This window comes from Gracilinanus agilis, chromosome 3 (assembly GCF_016433145.1).
Source record: "Gracilinanus agilis isolate LMUSP501 chromosome 3, AgileGrace, whole genome shotgun sequence".
Taxonomy (NCBI): domain Eukaryota; kingdom Metazoa; phylum Chordata; class Mammalia; order Didelphimorphia; family Didelphidae; genus Gracilinanus; species Gracilinanus agilis.
The window spans coordinates 561,907,768-561,931,298 of NC_058132.1; the positions used below are offsets into that span (position 1 = coordinate 561,907,768).

The 23,531-nt window shown below is 34.7% G+C and overlaps 1 protein-coding gene across 1 annotated transcript in view; it reads right to left on the reverse strand.

Moving 5' to 3' along the window:
- Positions 1–23,531, reverse strand: part of PIBF1 (progesterone immunomodulatory binding factor 1) — a 320,388-nt gene that overhangs the window by 138,391 nt on the left and 158,466 nt on the right. Inside the window, exon 12 of the mRNA XM_044670598.1 lies at positions 2,692–2,842. Coding sequence (XP_044526533.1) covers positions 2,692–2,842 — 151 coding nt within the window. The remainder of the gene's footprint in view (positions 1–2,691; positions 2,843–23,531) is intronic.

Genomic DNA, 23,531 nt, shown 5'->3' on the forward strand with positions numbered 1-23,531 from the left:
ATTTATTATATATTATAATATATTTTAATATATATTGACTATATATAATATAATAACATATATAATTTTATAAATTATAAATGAAATAAATTCCTTATAAATTTATATATTTTGGATGTTAGACTTTTATATGAATTTTTTAAAACCCGTAACTTCTGTGTATTGATTGGCTCATAGGTGGAAGAGTGGTAAGGGTGGGCAATGGGGGTCAAGTGACTTGCCCAGGGTCACACAGCTGGGAAGTGTCTGAGGCTGGCTTTGAACCTAGGCCTGCCTCTCAATCCACTGAGCCACCCAGCTGCCCCCTTATAAGATTTTAATACAAAGTTTTTCCTAACCTGTACCTTTTTTACTAGTTTTAGCTATATTGATTTTGTTAATGCAATGTCTTTTTAAGTAATACAAATAGCTTATTTTGTCTCTTATATTCTGAGTCTGGTTGTGAATGCTTTATAGATCCAATTTTCTTACAGTATGAGTTTTATATAAGACCAGTTATTCACCTGAAATTTATTTTGATAATGGTGCAGATATTGGTCTATCCATATTTCCATCATTTTTTGTTTTTTCTAGCATAGAGTCCCTTTACCAGTGGTGTGTACTCTTGTATTTATCATTCACTAGATGATTGGATGTATTCGCTTTTAGGTCTTATATAATTCCATAGATTTTACTTTCTATTTTGTATTTGGTAGCAATAAATGTTGATAACATATATAACTGAGATCTGGTAAAGTCAAGTCCTATTCATTTTTACTTTGTTGATTATTTTCCTTGACAATCTTTAATTTATTCCTGGTTAAACTTAACATTGAACAGTACTACACCAAATTAAATACTGTTTCTGTAAATAATAAATATCAGAAGTATTATAAAGTAATATGTTACCTTTCTATAAAAAAATTCTGTTATATAAATAGGGTAAATAGTCTGAATATTTGAGACATTGAATGACCCTCAGGACAAAAACACTTTATGTTACCACAACAGACAATGTATATTCAGAATGATTCAGGTCAAACTGATGTTTGGGATATCACATAAGGATTTATGCTAGTCATATTTGTTCAAATGTCATTGCTAACACTTAACTAAGTATCATTACAAACTATATGTGGAAATCTTTTTATTCAGAGATAAGCTGAGCTATAAATTCTCAATACATATGGATGAAATGATAACAGAGTGTTTGAAGTTCATAAGGGGAAGAACTGTTTTTCCTCAGTACTTATCATTGTGCCTTACACAAAGCAGGGGCTTAAAAATGTTTATTGAATTAAATTAGGAATTGATTCAAAGAGATGGAGCCTCTTCACAAAAGATGGCCCCTATCCGAATCAAAAAGGGACTTCATGGCTGGCATTAAAGCAGAAATAATGATGAAAACAGAAGATAATAGGCTTCATCCTAATATAAGTCCCACACAAGAGAAATTAAATAGCATACACTTTATCTTCTTTATCAGATAAAAGACAAATGTAGAAAATATCATAAGAGTGAAGCAAAAATATACAATTTTTCTATACAAATACTTTGATATTTAATAGAAGGTATCAGACAGATTCCTATTGTCCAATAGTCTTTAGAAACAGAGATCAGATGTATTAGAAAGAGGAGTGGTAAAATATATAGAATATTCTAGACTGAATTAGCTAGACACTATCCCCCAAGACTTCTGAAGTAACTCAAGGCTGAAATTGGGCTTTTGGTCAAAATGTACAAGTCACTGTGAAGAATGACTGAAGGATTCCACAAGAGATCCAACAAGTCTTATTTACAATCCTATCAGCAAGATGATGTAAACCATAATAATGCATAAGATCAGTGGACCCTTGTATAAGAACAGATTAAAATAATTATGACTGTGAATATGATTCATTTGAATCATTATGAGTCTAAAAAGATTAATGCTGAGGTTATCTATGACTGCAATTTGCAATATGATGAAATAACCAAAATGTTTACTAATCAAATCTCAAAATTCTTAAAAGACCAAAAACAACTCCTCTCCCCCACAAAACCAAACCCCACAAAAAACCCAGACGAAAAAAGAGTCACCCTATGATGCTAAAGGGAAGACATTTTAGTATATTAAAGATGATTTCTTTGGCAGAGTAGAGAATACATTTATGCAACTCATTACTTTAAATAGGTGACACAACTAAAAACATAGGTTCAAGAAAGTTTTAGGTACATTCTTGAATGAAAAATCTATAACAGATTAAAGAGAGCTAGTGACGTTAATTCTGATTCAAAATCAGAATGAAGAATAAACCACTGCTGGGGAAATAGCTAGTTCTGCTTTTTTCAACTATTTGGAGATATAGAATTATGCCATAGAAAGAATTTTCTGGAGTTTAAATATACATGCATTTATAAAAAGAATATTAAAAAAAATTTTTTTTTGTTGTACCCATATTAGGTACCTTCCTTGCCTACCTAGCCCTGGTTTTGGCTGCAATATGCTTAAGAAAAAAATTTCAGTGACTGAACAATTTATTATATATAAGATATATAACTTTCATGAAGAGAAAAGATTTCTTGATTCCTCAAATTCTAGAGACATAAACCAAATAAATTGAAAACTATGAATCCTTTAGAAATGTGGTAAATGCCTATTTTACTGAACAATTATACCTAACTGCTTTTGGAAATGCTACTTTCTTGTCTGAATTGCCAGGAAAAACTTACTTTCTGCAGTCTGGATTATTATTTCATCAAGTTCTTTTTCTAGTTTCTCATAATTGTCTAGTCTTGCCTGATGATCAGCATTTTGCGCCTGAAGTTCAGAAATGCGTTTCTCAGAAGAGGCTTGAAGACCATAAAATTCTTTAGTTAAAACCTTAGGGTTAAGACAAGTAAAAATAAAATAAAGATATAATAAAATAATTGGTTAACATTAATATAATTAAAAATATAAAACAGAATAGTCTATATTGTACAGGTTAAGAGAAACAAATCCAATTGTTATAATATAGAATCAGAAAAACAAAGAATTTTTTGCATGTTTGCATTTTAAGGTAAATAATTAAAAATGTCTGTCAATCACAATTATTAAATACTTCTTTACAAAGCTGAATAAAAATGAATTTAGTGTTTAGAAATGATTTGGTGATTAAAAGTAGCATTCCCTCATTTAAATTCTAAAAGCACAATAGTATTTCACTTGTCTTTGGGCTCCTTATCTAATACTTTCAATTATGCAGAACAAATTCAAGAATCAAAATTCAAGAAATTAATCTTAACAAAGACTTCTAAATAGCTAAAGCAAATTCCAAATGTCTATGCATTAACATTCATGTTATTTTTCTGGTTCACTTCACTTTGCATCAGTTCATATAAGTCTTTCCAGATTTTTCTGAACTCATGCTGTTCATCACTTCTTATGGTATACAATTTCATTACAATTATATGTCACAATTGTGTGAAAGAGAATTCTTTATTGTCTATCCTGAGTTAACACTAACTTAAGTACCTCATTAGATTGTGAAGACAGGATTAACTCTCCTTTGTCTACCTTTTGATTGAATCAACACAAGCTTGAACTAGGTGGAGGAGGCAAACCATTTAATGAATTCACACTCTACTTAGTGCTAAGTGAGAAGCCAGCAAGATACTTAGAGAGCTCCACCACTTGTTCAAGATTGTCTGAAGAGATTGTCTTCTGGAGATAGCCTTCTAACTGAGGAGTGTCTTCAAGTGAGCTTGCTGGGAACTGCGACTTGGATCATGGGCTTTGAGCTCAGCTTCAGCTTAGACTCTGACTCCTGGACTACTTCTTTGGGTGAGTGAAAGGCTGACTACTTTCCTAGTTTCCTAAGAGACTAGCTCCCATCTTGGAGGAGGCTGAATGGTTACTCACCACCAGCCTTACCAGTTGAGAGTTTTAGGTTGCTATCCCCCTCACATTTCTCTTATTTCCTTTCTATTTGTAAATATTTGTGAATAAATTTCTGACTCAAAATATAATATTGGCAACCACATAATTTCATAAAATTATTATCCAACCATTAAATTTAACCCTTACAATTGGTTAGCCATTCCCTAGGAGATGGGCATCCTTTTGGATGGTTTCCAGTTCTTTGCCTCTGCACAAAGAACTGCTAAAAAGTTTTGAACAAGTAGATCCTTTTTCTCTATTTGTGATCTCTTTGAGATAAAGTCCAAGTAGTGGCATTGTTGAGTCAAAGGGCATGTATACCTTTATGACCCATCAAGAATGGTTTCCTATTGTTCTCCAGATTGGTTCTATCAGTTTAAAACTCCACCAACAGTGTTTTAGTGCCCCAAGTTTCTGACAAGTACTCCTACATTTATCATTTTTTTTTGTTATTTTAGTCAATCTGATAGGTTTAAAATCTCAGAGTGGTTTTAAATTGCATTTCTCTAGTCAATAGTGATTTGAACCATTTTGTCATATGACCACATAGTTTTAATTTCTTCCTCTGAGAACTGCTTGCTGATATTCTTTGAACATTTATCTACTGGGGAATGCTTTGCATTCTTATACATTTGACTCAGTTCTTTATATATATGAGGAATGAGGATTTTTTCAGAGATACTTGCTACAGATTCTGTTGGAATAATATTCACAGGCTGCTCTCTGTTCTCCCCTGGGGAGGGTCAGAGGGCTTACACTGTTAGAATTTTCAACTGAAAATTTTCACTGTTTCCTTGACGATATGTATCTTAGTATCTTCTTGATGGAATATTGATTATATTGATCTGACTGTGAATTGATACAGATGATCTTGAATTGATCAGGAGTTAATCTCAGCCAGGGAATCAATCCCAACTGTCAGGCTTGACAGTGAGAAACTTCTTAGAGATGATGGACTAGACTAGAACACAGATCTCAGCAACAGGTAACTATTTTAATTTAAAGGTAACAGGAATATCTTAAGGGTGTGAGGATCAAAGATTGATGGGTGAGGATAGAGGTTTAAAGGATTAAGATAAACTTAAAACTAATTGATAAACAGCTAGGCAGATTCCCTTGGGGAAAAGCCTTGGACTGAATTCTGCCACTGGCTTGGCAACCTTGGCCTAGTTCAGCTACTAGATGACAAAACTAAACTGTTTGGCAGGTTATTAAATAGCTGCTGATCTTCAGAGATGACTTCCTTGATGGTTTTGATAAATATTGTTGTTGATGATGATCAAATATAATTCAGCTTACAGGTTTGGACAGTTGACCTAAGTAGCAGATCCCTAAAGTGAGATAGCTAACACAAGTCTGTGGTGAAGCTTCTGGGTTTGACTGGAGAGCTTTTCCCCTTCCATCCTTTTCACCCACCTAACTCACAACTGAGTCCCTTTGCCTTGGGTGTGATTTCCTGTTTATAGGGGTGCTCCAGTGGTCTTCCACTGTCTCATGCCAGCTTTGGGCATTCTAAAATCTGAACCCCCTTCTTGCTACAGTTGGCACAAGATGGCTACTGGCAAAAGCTATTTACAAGATGGTTACTTACAAAAGCTATTTACAATTCCCTGCACACACCCCCAATTTGTTGTTTCCCTTCTGATCTTGGTTGCATTGGTTTTGTTTGTATAAAATCTTTAAAAAAAAAAACAAAAAAAAAAAAACACCTTTACTATCCATCTTAGAATCAACACCATGTTTTGGTTCCAAGGCAGAAAAGTGGTAAGGGCAGGCAATGAGGGCTACATGACTTGTTCAGGGTCACACAGCTAGAAATATCTGAGGCCAGATTTGAATCCTAGACCTCCAAAGCTCTCTATCCACTAAGCCATCTACCTGCTTCTGAAAACCTTTTTAATTTAATGTAATCAAAATTATTCATTTCATTTTTTATAATATTCTCTGTGACTTATTTGGTCAAAAATTCTTCCTTTATCCACAAGTGTGACAGGAAAGCCATTCCATGTTCCCCTAATTTGTTCAGTTATCACCCATTATTTCTAAATCAAGTATCCATTTTGACTTCTTTCCCACCCTCTTCCCCCTAAACCATCCCTAGGATGCCAAGAAATTTGATTAGGGTTATATATGTGTGATAATGCAAAACACATTTCCATATTAGTTGTGTTGTGGAGGAAGACTTACACATACACACACACACCCACACAACTCATGGGAAAAAAGTGAAAAATAGCATACTTCACTTGTTCTTTCTCTGGCAGTGGATAGCATTTTTTTTTTTAAACCCTTATCTTCCGTCTTCAAGTCAATACTGTGTATTGGCTCCAAGGCAGAAGAGTGGTAAGGGTAGGCAATGGGGGTCAAGTGACTTGCCCAGGTCACACAGCTGGGAAGTGTCTGAGGCCAGATTTGAACCTAAGACCTCCCGTCTCTAGGCCTGACTCTCAATCCACTAAGCTACCCAGCTGCCCCCAATAGCATTTTTTTATACCAATGAGTCCTTTGTAGTTTTCTGTAATGCTATAATGCTGAAAACAGATAAGTCTTTCACAGATGATCATTAAACAATATTGTTGTTACTGTATACAATGTTTTCCTGGTTCTGCTCTCTTTACTTTGCATCAGTTCATATAAGTCTTTCCAAGTTTTTCTGACATCATCTTGCTCATCATTTCTTGTAGCATAATACTAAACCAATTAAAATCATATCCACAACTGGTTCATATATTTTTCCATTTGAAATTAGTGCTGAATTTTCTATAAATTTAAAATGTTGCTATCAAGTAGCAAATACTTTTTCATTATTTGATCTTCTGTGCCTCAATTACCACAGTGAAAAACTTAAACTTTTAAGAAAGTTACTTAAACATTTATGAATATTTGTATATATGGAGCAGCAGAGTGCTGTTCCTGGAGTCAGGAATTCATCTTCCTGAGTTCAAATCTGGCCTTAGACACTTATTGGATGTGAGACCATGAGAATGTCACTTAACCTTGTTTCCCTCCGTTTCCTCATCTAGATCTAGATGATCTAAAGAAAGAAATGGAAAACCACTCCAGGATTTGTCAAGAAAATCCTAAATGGGGTCAAGAAAAATTGTACATAACTGAAAAATGATTGAACAACAAACAACAAATCCCACATTCACCGACTTTGAAAAGCAAGATATGAAACACTCTTCTCTCTGTTGCCTTTTTATTCCTTATTTTGCAATTTTATTTACTGTGATTTGCACCCATGTTTGTAGCCTTTCACATTTTTTACAAAACAATCCCACCCCCAATCTTGCCAAAGCTGGAAATGTGGGGGCTTCTCACAAACTTAATCTCACTTCTGAACAAAATGAAAGTTTTTCACTTGCTCCATTTCAAGTCCTTAGGTAACCTGGAAGCCCATTCTCCTGTTTTCCTTCCCTCCAAACGCCACCATAAAGATGAAGATGAACTTAGTATAGACATTTGAGCTGTAAAGCCTCCTACAGCTGAGAACTACTGAGCTCAGGAGATCCATTAGTCTGTCTCCTCAGTAGTTGAGATAATAGGCATGTGCCCTCATTCCAGCTAGATTATCTCCTCTTGCATTCATATATATCCTTAACAATGTCCCAGATCATAGCTGGTACATATTATTATTTGTACTGTATTGTATTCTTATATACACCATCAATGTTTCTATCGCTCTTAGATGCATCTATAATTTTGATTCTATTCAGATATCATTATTTTCTATGATTTTCAGTCACAGACCATCATATGAATCTGATTTTTAAAAGATTAGTTTTTCTGGCATCCAGCTGCTTAGAATCTGTGAAAGACCTATATCACTGTTCAAATGTGATCATCTAGGCAGGAGTAGTATTGTATGCTTGTAATCCTTTCTTCCTAGAATGAAGCCAGAGAGAACTGACGGCATGGCAGATTCCAAATGCATACTTGGAATCAGTGAAAATATTTGCACATTTGTCTTTTGTAAGCTTGCATGTATGTTTTAGAGTGATTAATTCTGCTTGCTGAGCACTTAGGTTCCTTGGTAGTGAAGTAAACCATAGGGTCTCAAATTCAGTTACTACTGCAGCACCTATAAATCTTATTCCATTCTGCATATGTGATGATTCATTTGTGAATAAGATCAGGTCAGGGTTGTCAAGAGGTATGTCTGACAGATTTTCTCTAGGCTTTCCTATTAATTGCACTGCAGTTTCACACTCGTGCAATGGTTCCCCCTGTGTTGGTAAATCAGGTAATAATGTAGCTGGATTTAAGGTGTTGCATCTCTTTAGTGTTATATGTTCATTCTCCAAAAGCACTATGTCATATTTAGCGAGGCAATGATCTGAGGCCAGATTTGAGCCCAGGACTTCCCGTCTCTGAGTTCTGGCTCTCATTCCGCTGAGCTACCCAGCTGCCCATGTGAGAATGGTTTTGAATATTTAGGGATACCAAGAGCAGTAGCTGATAATATTGCTTCCTTTAACTTTGCAATTGCTTGCAAATGCTCTGGTTTTAGCTTCAGTGGGTCTTTATCAGTGTCTTTCGTTAAAGCAGTCAGTGGTTTCATAAATCCAACATAATTAGGCATCCATTGTCTGCAAAAACCTGTGGTTCCCAAGGTAGCTCTCAGTTGCCATTTGGTCTTAGGAGCACTCAGCTTTTGTATGTCTGCTATTCTCTTTTGGGAAATGCTTCTGGACCTCTCAGACAGGACAAACCCTAAATACTCTATGTGAGGAAGACACCATTGAAGTTTAGCTTTTGATATTTTGTGTCCCCTCTTGTAGAGCTCACTCAGAAGATGTTTACTATCACACCCGCACACTTTTGCAGATGGTGATGCTAGAAGTAGATCATCTACAAAGTGAAGGAGCTTACTGTCCTTGAACTGGATATTTTAAAAATCTTTGTTTAAGATTTGGGAAAACAATGAAAGGCTTTCACATAATCCCTGTGGCAAACAGGACTTGTTTTTTATTTTTTGATTGATTTTCCTGCCACATGAATGCAAATATCTTCTGTGAGTCTTTGTTTATCAGTATTGAGGAAAAAGCAGAACATAAATCAACCACAGTAAAATATTTTGCATGACTTGGGATAGATGAAATAATGGTAGCAGGACTTGGTACAACTGGGTAACATTTTACTACATGATCATTAATAGCTCTTAAATCTTGAATGAATAGATAGATTATATATCCTTCAGCATCTAGCTTGGGTTTTTTAATAGGTAAAACTGGGGTGTTATATTCAGAGATGCATGGTATTATTATGTCTTGCTGCTATAATGAGTTTATTATTGGGGTTATCCCATCAATGGCCTCTTTACTAAGTGGGTACTGTGGAATACATGGTGGTGGACCTCCTTTAGTCAGTACTTTAACAGGGGTTGCTGATTTTAATAACCCTACATCTGTAGAATCTATAGTCCATAAGCCTTCTGGAATATCATCTGGTATCTATTAGATATTATTTCCTTCTCCCTCTGACTCTACTGTATCCAGGAATAATACAAGGAAAAGGTTTAGGGATTCTTCTGGGAGTTTCCAAGAAATATCTCCAGTTGGTATACATACTATGGTTGCTCTCAATTTACAAAGAAGATCCCTACCCACTACATTCAATGGGTAATTTGGCATTAATAAGAAAGAGTGTTTATACCTAGAGCTCCATGTGAAACCATTCTTGGTTTCTTTACTCTTTGTGGTTTCACACCCAAAACTTCCATTGAACACACTGCTTTGCACTCTTCAGGGGATTTCTGCAACACAGATTTGGCAGCACCTGTGTCCAAGAGACAATCATAAACTTGAGTCCCTATTTTTAGGGTTCTGTGGGGTTCTGTGTTATTTCCTGGAGAATGGATAGGTATTATAGGAGCTAACACACTAGGATCAGGAAAACTTAGCACTTGTTCCTGTTCCTCATTTTCTAATTCTTCATTGATTTCTCCTCTACTAATTTGCTAGACTTTAACTTGCACAGTCCTTGGCATGCCTTCATAATTGTTATGGACAAAATTGGGAATGAATTAATTGGGAGTGTTGAGTGCTAATGGGACATTATGGTAGTGAACCCAAAAGGTCAACCTAATACAGCTGATGTTAAAGGAGAATAAGTGGAATCTGCTTACTCTAATCCCAAGAAGGCTAACAGTAACCAAGGACTAGCAGCCTGAACTAGGAATCAGCTGATACTAGAACACAGCTAAGCCTTGTCCAACTGAAGTCCAGTAAGTTTGATGTTGATGGCTATACTCCTTAACTTGGTTCACTATAGATCTGATTATTTGATCTATAAAGATTAATTAATTAGTTTGACCTGTTCTGACTGCAGATTTGTTCTTAAGAAGTTGGTTATAGGAATATTGGTAATAAACTCATTTCCCAAGTTGTCACAGGACTCAGTCAACTGACGCCTCACTAGATCTTTGAGGATTCTCAGGCAACTGATTTCTTAAAGGATGGTTTGATAGTTGATGAGTTTAGGGAAAGGGAACTGGGTAATTGATGGAAAGTGGGAATTGGGAATCCTAGGTAAATCTATAATGGATAATTTGTTGTTGAATCTTTAATTGATTGTTGTTGATCAAAGATCTTGATTGGGTGACAAGCCTAGCTGAGGCCTGATTGGCCTCAGCCCTGAGTCAAGGCTTAACCCCGCTGAATGATAGTTGGCTTTGCAGATCTTGGTGATTATAAATCAGGAAACAGAGATTGATGGAACACAGTTGTGCCAGTCTGATAACTAGAGTAGGTTGCTGAGTAAAGAGAGTATAAGCTATGCCTAAACCCTTTCCACCCTCACCCAGATATCTCCAAACTGAGACCAAGATGGGTTGAGATCTGTTCCTTTTATAGCCAAAGTCTAACTGCCTTGGCACAGTCCATTTTACATTCTAAACAGGTAACTGTCCATCACTTTTGACTCAACATGGCTGCCATTATATTTCCTTACATAATGAAGTTGCACCTTTTTGCATATTGAGTTTCTAGGGATTCTCACCAGCTACCTGGGAATATTTTGGATGATCCCCTGCTTTGATATAGTCTTGCATGGAATTCAGGTCTGGGCTTTTTGTGAATTATGGTAGTATCCAGTATCAAAATAATTTGGGGAGTTCAGTCTTCCATACTGGAATGCATTATTAAACCCATGATTGAATCTGTTGTTAAGCCCATAATTTCCATATCCATTTTTTTAAAAAATCCTTAACTTTTGTGTATTGGCTCATAGGTGGAAGAGTGGTAAGGGTGGGCAATGGGGGTCAAGTGATTTGTCCAGGGTCACACAACTGGGAGGAATCTGAGGCCAGATTTTAACCTAAGATCTCCCATCTCTAGGCCTAACTCTCAATCCACTGAGCTACCCAGCTGCCCCTCCATATCCATTTTGCCTGAATCCATTAAAGCAATTAAACCTATTGCCTCGATTTCTCCTGAAGTTTTGTCCAAAGAATTGTCTCTTTAATCCGTACTCTTTCATGAGATGACCTGGTCTGTCACAAAGATATAATCTTGGGGTTTGTCTGTATTGTCTGGGGTTGTAGTTATTTCTGGGTTGTCTATAAGTTCTTAGCACAGCTACTGGTTTTTTCCTGCACTTCACTGGATTTCAGTTTTTGTTTAAGCTCCCTGATTTCCTTGGTTATGTTATTAATTATATTGTTTTTCTCTTCTGATTGCTTTTCTTGGAAAACAATCAGCAATTCTCCAAATTTTGTCAAGACCCTATCAAACCAATTTGGAAATTACTCCAAAAATGATTTCAGATTGTAGGGCATGTTTTTCACAAACTGCCTGTGAATGTGATTTACATTTTCCTCTGTTAAAATATCCAACCCAATCTATTTTTCAGCACAGTCAATAATTCTATCAAGGAAAGTGGAGTGAGTCTCTCCCATTTATTGCTTTAGGCATTCAAATTTAGACCAGGTTCCTAGGCATCTGGAATTTTGCTTCACAGTTTCAATTATTGCCTCCCTGGCTATAATTAAGTCTCTGTAACCCATAAATGAGTTAGCTTCTCATTCGGGATCCTTGGTTGGCCAATTGGCAATTCAGGGGTTCCGATTAGTGTCCTCTATAATCTGCTGTTTCTACCTCTTTGTCAATAATTCATCTATAAGGACGTCAAAGTCCAAATAAGGAGGAATATAAAGCTTAATTAAGCTCTTTAACTGCTTTACAACTCCATTTGGTTTTTCTTCATATTTTGGAGTATTTTTCTTAAAACTGTCTATATCAGCTTGTGAAAACCTTTTTGTGGCATATGAGATTCAGTACACCATGCTCTGGGGACACTATGGATACCTCCTTTGTAAAAGTGAAATTTGGGAAATTTTATCATTTTTCATATTTATCACCTTAAAGGAAACATATGACCTGGTGTGATTTCCAGTGCTTCAGGTTCCGTTTCTAATTTAGTTGGTTTATCTGATTTAGTTGCACCCTCTAATTTAGTTGCTTCATATTCTTTGCTTTCTGCCATTGTCCCTTTAGTTTTAAATAATTCCTCATATTGAGTTTCCATTCTGTTTATTTTAGTCTCTAGATTATTCACTTTTAATGTTAGATCATTCTTTGCAATAGCTTGCTTGTTATCTGCTTTTAAATGTTTAAAAACAATTGCCAAAGTTTCGATCATCATGCAAAAGCACAAGAAAACTAATACTAGCACAGGGGCATAAGAGATTAGTTCCAGGAATATGAATGAGAGTAATAGATTAGAAAATCATAGGCAAGTGAATTTTGTATATAATCTGGTATAATAGAGAAAAAGAGATTTTGCAGAAAAGCCATATTTAATAGAAAAAGCCCCATGGTGATTTTATGCAGCTAATTCACCAGCTTTTCTGAGAGCACAGAATTTTTGAGTCAAGTTGCCTGGGAGATGGGTTTTGGAGCCACCTAGAATTCAGCTCACTGTTATTACAGTTCACAGAGAAACTGTCAGTTCTAGCTAGTGCTTCAATGGACCCCCTGCCCAAGTTGACAATTGGCCCCTTAAAATCAGATTTTTGGTTCTCTGTCCTATTTAACTTGCCAAAACTGTAAAAATAATGTCAATGAATTGATTATGGATATAAACTGATTAGATACTCTGCTTTCTGTGCTTACAAAGTATCTTCAGTTTATATAAGTGAAGTGTTATATTCAATAATCTGGGAAGAGATGGATGCCACCTTGACTGACAGGGATGGCAGTTGAAAGGCTCGAAATGTTCCCAGGTGCCGTGAGCCAGGGGCAAATGTCTGTTGGCCTCACCCTATAAATACCCCTCATAGCCACTTTGGAGGGAAGTCTCTGGACTCAGAGGCTGAGAACTGGAGATCACAGATTTCTCCCAAAATCTGTGGTTCAATTTGGGCAGTGGGTGGCTGGAAGGGTGGTTTGAAGGGTGGTGAAGGGTTGCCGGGTGGTTTAAGAAGAGGGTAGGAATAAGCCTGAATCTATTTCCTGATAGACTGTGAGAGCTAGTGAATCACCAATACTAGTAGTGAGAGAGCTGAGAGAATAAAGACTATCAATACATCTGCAGCAATAGCCTTCCTATTCTCTGGCTTGGCTGTGGCCAGGTCCCACCAGAGATAAAGGGTGAGGGTGAAATCTCAAGCCTCCACCTGATCAATAGCCTCTAGTCCTGATTGTTAATTAGTCCAAATAGGTAATAGATCAATAGGGTTTCCAATCCCCAATCCTTGATCTTGTTATCCTTTCCCTATTTATAGATAAGAGTATTCAACAACAAATATCTTCCTGAGTGGTCTTTCTATCATGGCCCTTGGGAAGGGAGTCAAATGCAGTCAGATCCTGAACATTATCCAAGGCAGATCAATAGCTCAATACTAATTTATCCAACCCCAGGTAGGACCCGGAAAGGTTACCTATCTATCTAACCTCTCAAGGATCCTTATTTGGGCAGCTTTTAGAGAGAAGGGGATAACTTATAGCAGCAGTCAGGGTGACAGGAGTAGGTGTTCCTCCCACCACCTGCGGCTAAGGAGATCATAGATAGATACACATCATCACCATCATTATACATCTATATATCTCCCTTGTAACCTTGATTTCTATAACAGAAACTCATAAGTGAATTTCTCTTCAGAGCCAGGCTAAGGAGACTCTTGTTATATAAAAATAAACTATTCATTGAGAATATGAGGATATAAAAGGATATAAAAGGATTCTAACTCTAAGGGATTCTGACTCCACCCAAATAAAACTTCCTGGTTCCACAAGGAACTGCTTCTCCTGTTTCCACAGGCTACACTGATCCTTCCTGATCTTACCACCCCCAAATTTTCCTATTCTAAAACAAACTAACACTATTATCCTTATACAAAATATATAATTCTTAACTTTGTCTCCAAGTTATAAAAATAACAAAGATCAGCTGGCTGAGCCTCAGCAAGAATCAAGTTAGGACTCTGAGCCCTAAGAGACTCAGAGTCCAAACCAAAGACTGGTCTTTTTTTGGTCATCTCAGAGATAAAATAATCTAAGAAACAGGAATAGACAGTCACTAGTGTTTCCCAAGTTGGAAAAGGAAATTACTTAGCTCCTTCAGGCTTTTCCCTCCTTTCCTTCTACCTCAGACAGTGAGAAGAGAGAGAAAAGAAAGATATCACCTGCTCCTAGCACTCTGAGAGAGCCATACCATTCCCCGAGACTAACTGCCACACCCAGAGAGAGTAACTGCCACAGAAAAACCATTACATCTTTCCCACACATTGTCAACATTTGAGACAGACACTCTGTCTCAGATCTGTTTCAAACTCCAATTCTTTCTAAAGCCAGCTTCTCTACTTCTTATCTCTAAACTAATATAACAAGACTTAATCTCTAATATCCTTATAATTTACATATATATAAAATGTATATGTATATATACATACATGATTGTATTCATATATAAAATCTTTATCATATATTTGTCTTCTTAAGGAGGGGATAGAGGAGAGAGGATGTGAGAGAATTTGGGACTCAAAATTATAAAAAATGAAGATTAAAATTGTTTTTAAATGTAATTGGGATAAGATAAAATCTTAAAATTAAAAAAAAGAATCCTATAGAAACCTAAATTATTTTTTTGTAGTGTAGGAATTTTGTTATACTGAATAAATACTGTTAAAAATCACATTCCCTATTGTTATGCTATAAGAAATGACAAGTAGGATGGTTTCAGAAAAACAGGGAAGACTTGTATGAACTAATGCAAAGTAAAGCGAGCAGATCCAGGACAACAATATGCAGAATCACAGCAATACTATAAGGATAATCAACTATGAAAGATTTATCTACTCTGATGAAGACAATGATCCAAGGCAATTCCAAAGGACTCATAAAAAAAATCATGATTTTAAAAATCATGATAGAAAACTGATGAACTCTTGAGTACTGACTGAAGTATACTATTTTTACTTTACTTTTATGGGTTTTTTTTGTGTATTTTCTTTTGCAACCTGGCAAATATGGAAATTTTTATATGATTTCACATGTATAATTACTATCATATTGTTTGCCTTCTCAAGGAGGAAAGATTAGAAACTCAAAATAAAAAAAAATAATGTTAATTTTTTGCATATAATTGGGAAATATCTAATGAAGTAAAAATATATTCCAAAAATTACATTCCTGTTTCAAAAGAATCAGGAGATAAAATTACTTAATTTCTATAGTGTTATGAATTAACAAGAGAATCGAATACTTTGGATTGAGTAGGTAAGGCATTGTGCATGTACTGTTTCAATCTTTTCTCAGGACCCTGTGTGTGTGTACAACTGGGTATGTACTTGTTAATATATGCATATAAGTAAATGTATATGGAGGAAAGCTCCAATACTATCTGTTTATCATTCAATTTGTTAATCCATTTGGATAGTAAGGCTGATTTATTTTGGATGAGTCATGGATTACATTAAAGAGGCCTTCCAGTGTTTTGGGTCTCCATGTAATTAACAGGATATTAATTTTTATTAAACATACTATTTTATAAGTAAAAATATGAGTATGAATTTATGCATTACATACACATAACATTATATAATTATAAAAATAAACATATTATGAAAAAAGAATAGAAAATAAAAATTATAAAATTAATGAAAATATTAATAGATCACTTAAAGAACTTTACCAGCCATAGAGAATATTTATTATGTTTGGACTATAAAGAAACACTCTATGGTACTCAAGTACATATGTATATATATATATTATTTTTTTTTTACTTTGTTTTCAAGTTTGTCAATTCTGTTTTTTAAGACACTATTTTCACATTTTAGTTCATGTGCCTCTGTTTCTAGATAACCTATTTTGCTTCTTAAATTTTTTCCCCAATTTTCTTCAACCTGCCTTATTTGCTTTTTGAATTCTTTTTTGAGCTCTCCCAGAGCCGAGTTCGATTTGCTAGGTTTTTGAGGTGTTGTTTGATGTTCTTTGTCCCTCCTCTGTTCCATATGTTCTTTGTTCTTTATCCGAATAGAAGCTTTCACTTGTAATTTCCTTTTTTTCTTCTGTTGTTTACTCATTTTTTTTCTTCTTTTCCTCTCCTTGTGGGCTGGCTGTACAATTGCTCCTCTGTTTGTTTGCTGGATCTGTGAGTTTGAGCTTTTCTGCCCTGATGGGCTTCTTCTCTGCTCTGTTGGTATATTGAATTAGACAGCTTGAGCTGACCCATTGAGCTAATCTGCCCTGAGGTCAGATCTTCCCCAGCTGCAGAGGCTGAAGATGAAGGTGTGGGTGCTGAAGGTAGTAACCAGCTGGTCCTGCCCTCTGTTCTTCTCTTCTAGCTGTGGTTAGATCCCTGAGCTTCACATGGTGGCACCAAGCTACTCCATTGAGGTTGTAGACCCTCTCCCCAGAGGTCCCATTGTCAGCCTGAGTCCTCCCGTGGGTCTCAGTGCAGTAGGTGGGGGAGAGGCATTGGGTTCTCTATACTCTAGAATTCAACTTTCTCTACATACCTTTCAAGCTGAATTGAGTAGGAGAGTCCTATAGTTCCATCCTGTTGTTGGGTTTGGATTTCTGTCCTTTTTAAAGTGGAAGTGTGGAAGGATAGTTACAGAGGATTAGGCTCCTGCTGCTTCTAAGTTGCCATCTTGACTCTACCTTCTCAGGTGCATATTTAGAAATTATACACTTCCTGTTTTATATACATACTATCAATTTATCAGAGATATTGTTATGATCATATCTATTATAGAATCCTAAATCATTTTTCTTGTATATGGAAAACATCTTGTTTGGGGGAAGGTTACATTTTGTTCTACCAAATCCAGTGCTTTTTTAAAAAAAATTAAAAACTCCAGATGAAGTGGAACATTAAATTTTATCTACTGAGCTGTATATTCCCAAGATGTGATAAATCATTGCGAAAGATGACTTATTCCTTTCTCATGTTTTCATCAAGAAAGGCCTTGATGTTCACATAGTCAATTATTATTTAGATTTCATTGAAATGAAAAAGTAGGAATTTTGGTCAGTAGATTCTAAAGTCTTCTTCATCTTGTCTTTTGGTTAAAATAGCACATTTCTTGCATTTTAAATGCTCTTGGAATTTCCCACTTTCAAATACTTCGAAAACCAACCCAAGTGCCTTCAGAATCATGTCACTTCTCTCTTATTGCTCCCTACTTCTCTGGTAAGGTCCAGTTGTGTATTTTTCTTAAATTAAAATCTTAAGTACCTGTACCATTTCTTTATAGGTACTGAAGACTTGTAGTCTAAATATGATTGCTTTCTCTATTGTCCCTGACAATAATAGATGATTAAAAAAAGTGGATCAGTTCCATTTTCTAAGTCTAGCTTAGATGAATCATTTGCTAAGATGTCTCTGAAAGATATTCTCTTCAACTTCTTTTTTTTTTTGAGGCAATATCACTTAAAATATTTTATATTTCCATATCTTTTTTCCTACATCAACTTAATTTAAAAACAACCTTTTCTGTTGTTTCAAAGATAAAACAGAAAAAGAAAGTTGAGCAAAACCAACTCACTTATCAACCAAGTCTGAACAATCTGCACAAGTCTTTTAACTTTGCAAAGAAGAGAGACATTTTTTCATTTCTTTTTGGAGTTAATTCTGGTCATTATAATTACATATGATATATTTTTCTTGATTTTTTATTTGCTGTTGTCAGTGCATATTGTTTTTCTGCTTCTGTTTAACTCTATACAATCAGTTCATTTATGAAGTCTTTTGATACTTTTCTATTTTTAATATTCATTCAAAGTAACAGTCCATTACATTAATATCCAATTTACTTAAACATTACCCAACACTATTGTAATCTACTTTGATTATAGCATGTTGCTACTATACAAGAGGCTGCTATAAATATTTTATGGGGAACCTTTCCTTCTATCTTTGATTTCTTTGGGATCATAATATGCCTACTAGCAAAATCTCTGGGTCAAAGAGATGGACATTTTAGTCACTTCTGTAACATAACTCCAAATTTCTTTCCAGCTGACATCTCTACCAATAGGGTATTAGTCTTTTCAAAAGCCCTCTAACATTGACTGTATTCTTATCTTTTGACATCTTTTCCAGTTTGCTAGGTATGAGGTGAATCCTTAGAAGTGCTTTGATTTGTATTTCTCTTTTTTGAGAAAAAAATTTTTGAGTAATTTTGAGAAATCTCTTACATAGTTGTTTTCTTTATCTACCTTTTGATTTATTTCTGTTAGTGCTCCATATGCTTGGGGACATCAGACTCTTAGAGATATTTGATAGAGTTGATTTTCCCAAATGAAAGCATGCTTTCTTATCCTACATTTTTATTACAAAAGGCATAATATTACATAATTGAAATGCTAATTTTTACCTATTCGATAACCTCTATTCCTAGCTTAGGAATTCTCTTCCTTGCCCTGATTGTGCAAGGCACCCAAACTAAATCTCTTCTAAATGTTTTTTTGTATGACCTGTTATATTCGGTTTTCATATCAATTTTGAGTTTATTGTGATAAGAAGCTTGTACAGACACAAATTATTGGCTTAAATATAATTCCACCAGAATGCTTGTCAATTTTCACAGTAGCTCTTGTCAAGTGGGAAGATCTTTCCCAAGTAACTTATGGTTTCAGTTTCACTGTACACAAGGTTATTGAGTTCAATTTTTTTTTCATAATGACATTTCAATTTTTTAATTAATACCAAACAGTTTTGATAATTATTGCATTATAGTATAAGTTGGGGTCTGCAAGAGCTATCTCTTTCTCCACTCTCAATTTTCCCCCAGTGTTTTCCTTGAAATCCTTGACCTTTCATTCCTCCAAATGAATTTTCTTATTTTTTCATTTGGCTTTGTGTGGTCAAGTATTCCCTTAATAATTTGATTGGTATGGTATATTAAGTCTATAAATTAGTAATGTTATATTTTATTATATTAGAGTATGCTATTCATGAATACTAAATATCCCTCTGGATGTTTTTTCTTTTTTATTTCTTAAAATAGTTGTAGAAGACAAATCTGATTTTCTTGCCTTTGCATTATTTGCTAGAAATAAAATTACCTATTTTTATTTTCAGTCTTTTTTTTTGTGGGGGTTAAGAGATGTGATAGGAAGGAGTGGATAGCCAGGACTGGGGCAACCAAAAAAAAGTATAAAAAAGGAAGAATGGAATCATTAAATCATTAAAAAAATAAAATCAGAAAAGAACTGGAGGCAGAAAGACTCAAAAGCAAGACTTATGATGAAAAATGTTATCCATTTCCAGAGAAAGAATTGATGGAGTCTGAATGCAGTTCAAAGCATACTATTAAAACTTTATTTTTCTTGTTGTTGTTTTTTTGTCTGTATTTTCCTTTGCAACATGTCTAAAATGGAGATTTTTTCTATTTTATCTTAATATTTAAAATATTGTAATAAATATAATAAATACTTAAATAAATAATCAAATAAATAAAAATATGAAAAAATCATTTCATTTAATTTTTTCTCAATTACTTGTAGATTTAGATTCTCTCCCTCCCTTGCTCCCCTACCGAAGGAGGCCAATAGTCTAACATAGGTTATATCAGTTCTTTCATATAATACATATTTCCATATTCTTCATGTTGTGACTGAAGACATCACCTATCTAATCTGGTTTGTTTTATAAAACCTATTTAATTTGGTGCAACCAAAATGATCCATTTTGCATCCTGTAATGTTCTCTATTCCATGTTTGGTCATAAATTCTTCCCTTAATTATCAATCTGACAGGTAAACTATTCCATACTGTCCTAATTTACTTACGGTCTAACTCATATACCCATTTTGAACTTGTCTTGGTATATGGTGTGAGATGTTGGACTACACTGAGCTTCTGCCAAACATTTACAGTTTGCCCAGTGTTTTTTGTCAAATAGTGGGATCTTGGCATGTATCAAATACTAAATTCCTGTGGTTATTACCAATTGGATATTGTGTACCTAATCTATCCCACTGATCCAATACTCTTATCTCTCCAGATTCTGATGATTGTTACTGTTGTTCACTTGTTTCAGTTGTCCTCTTGTGTCTGACTCTTCCTGACCCCATTTGGGATTTTCTTGGCAAAGGTCCTGGAATAGTTTGCCATTTCCTTTTCCAGCTCATTTTACAAATGAGAAAACTGATGCAAATAAGAGTTAAGTTACTTGCACAGGGTCATACAGCTAGGAAGTATCTGAGGCCAGATTTGAACCTAGATCCTCCTTTTTCTAGGCCTGGCTCTAAATCCACTGAGTCACCCAGCTGCCTCCTAAAAAGTGTTTTCTAATTGTATTCAATTCATATAGTTCTTGGGTTTGTCTTGGCAGATAGATGCCCAATTATTTTATATTTCATATAGTTTAAAGGGCAGTTCTCTATCTCCTGCTGTTGAATTTTGTTGGTAATATAAAGAAATGGTGATGATTTATATGGGTTTTTAAAATATTTTTCAACTTAGCTAAAGTTATTTTAACAATTTTTTTAGTTTATTTCCTAGGATTCTTCAAGAATACCATTATATCATCTGCAAAGAATGACAGTTTTGTTTCCTCATTGCCTATTCTAATAACTTCCATTTTCCCCCTCTTATTACAATAACTAGCATTTTTAGTACAATACTGAATAATAGTGATGATGATGGGCATCTTTTCTTCCCTTGAACTCATTGGGAAGGCTTCTAGCTAATCCTTGTTGAAGATAATGCTTGTAGTTTATTTCAGATAGATACTACTTATTTTATGAAAAGCTCCCTTTATTCCTATGCTTTCTGGTTTTTTTTTGATAGAATGAGTTGTTAATATTATGGTCAATTATGCTGATAATTTCCTAATATCAAATCATCCCTACATTCTTGGTATAAATCTGACCTGGTCATAATGTTATATCTTTGTGATACATTGCTATAATCTCCATGTTAGTATTAAAAAAATTTTTTTTGAATCAATATTCATTAAAGAAATTGGTCTAGAGTTTTTTTTTTTTTTTTTGCCCTTCCTGGTTTAGGTATTGGCACCATATTTATGTTGTGAAAGGAAATTGGCAGGGCTTCTTCTTTGCCTATTTCCCCAAAGAGTTATATAGTATTTGAAGTAATTGACGTTTAAGTGTTTGTAGAATTTACTTGTGAATTTATCTGATGCCGGGGATTTTTTCTTAGGGAGCTCATTGATAGTTTGTTCAATTTCTTTTTCTAAGATGGGGTTAAGTATTATTTCTTCTATTAATCTGGGAAATTTGTATTTTTGTAAATATTCATCCTGTTTGCTTAGTTATAATTTATTGGTATTGAACTGTACAAGCTAAAATTGTTTTTTATTTTTTCTTCATTGGTGTTGAATTCATCCTTTTTGTTTTTGATACTGACAATTTGGCTTTCTCTTTTAATATTTTAAAAAATTAAATTTAAAATTTAAATTTTTAAAATTAAATTATCAAAACAAAATATTTTGTATGCCTTATCCTAGTTCAACTTTTAAAGTTGAAGTCATATATAGTATCAAAGACATATTACTTAGAGATCTTGTAAGTTCTTTATAAAATTTCTTATTTCTTCATCCTTTGAAACAGATGTATATGTTGCAATTATTTTCATTTTAGGTTTTTTTTTTTTTACACCTAAAAGGCAAGATGCCCAAGGTTCAATCAAATGATATTTTTAAGGGCACATGATAAAATCTACTCCCATCAACTCTTTTTAATTGCTTCTTTCAGGTGAACCTGGATCTATCTTTCCATCTATAGCTTTTGCCTTCTAGTTTTATTTATAATAAGGTTAGTATGCCAATTGTCAGATGGACAAAGATTGCACATTAAGATTGCCAAAAAAATTAAATGAATGCTTATAATGCATATATGTTCGATTATTAACGCACTCAATACATTTCTGCCAATCTACTGAGAAGGCAAAAGGAGTCATACATGACTGAGGGTCATTTTATATTTTTGTCTCTTTTACGAATTGCTATGGTTCCAAAATTTATCTCCCAGTAGTCAACCTCCTGTTGATAAGCATTTCCCTTAGAACTTCTTCCTTTTAGCTTATCTGTTTTTTTATCTAGGTTTTTTCAAATGAGTATTTTTCTTTTGAAATATTTTAGTGTTTCAGTCTTTGGGTATTAGGATTGGGGGATAAGGGTACTGCTCCATTACTAACTTTATAACTTTCTCCCTTTTGATCATGGGCACATCCCTAAGTCTGGACAGCAAGGCCATCTTGGACTTTTCAGGTAGGTGGATGGATATAGGGATAGAGGCCTAGTTCTTTGTGATGAGTATTTCTCTGGAAGGACATGACTAGCTTCAGCTATGTTGATGTCTCTTTTTCTTTAGGTCTGGCAAAGTCCGGCATACTTAGTTTTCCTCCCCAAATCCTCCCTTGACTTACCCTTCCTTTTCAATGCTGAGATGAATTTGCCTCAGTATTTGACTCTTTTTGAAAGGTGAAAGGAATGAGGGAAGTGTTTCAGGAAAATTCAGGCTCTGAGTGTCTATTACCCAGGGCTAGGCCACAGTTAGAAAGCAAAACATTTTCAAACAAATCTATGATCTATAAGTTTTGAAGAAATAGTGCTTTCATACTACATGAAATGTGTAGAAAAAATTTTTTTATCTTAGAAATATGATAATAGAGGCTAGGTAAGGGAAAAAGGAAGTGATCAATCCTTTATAGAAAATGAATGACTTATTCAAGTAACTGATCATTAATAAAATGCATTAAATTATTTGTAACTATTTACAGTTAATTAATTTCAACATAATATACAAAAGAATAACAAGGGCTAGGTAATCAGAATTAAATGACTTACACAAGGTCACACAACTAAGATGTGTCTAGGCCAGATTTGAATCCATGCCAGGCACTCTATCCACTGTGCTACCAAGCACCCTATGACTGATTCATTCTTAAGTACATTTTGTCACTGCTCAATGGTTTCATTCAATTTTAAGTGTAATAAGGTTTGTTTCTTTAAAAGTTATATTAAGGGGGCATCTGGGTAGCTCAGTGGATTGAGAGCCAGGCCTAGAGACGGGAGGTCCTAGGTTCAAATCCGGCCTCAGACACTTCCCAGCTGTGTGACCCTGGGCAAGTCACTTGACCCCCATTGCCTACCCTTACCACTCTTCCACCTATAAGTCAATACACAGAAGTTAAGGGTTTAAAAATAATAAAAATAAAAATAAAAAAAAAGTTA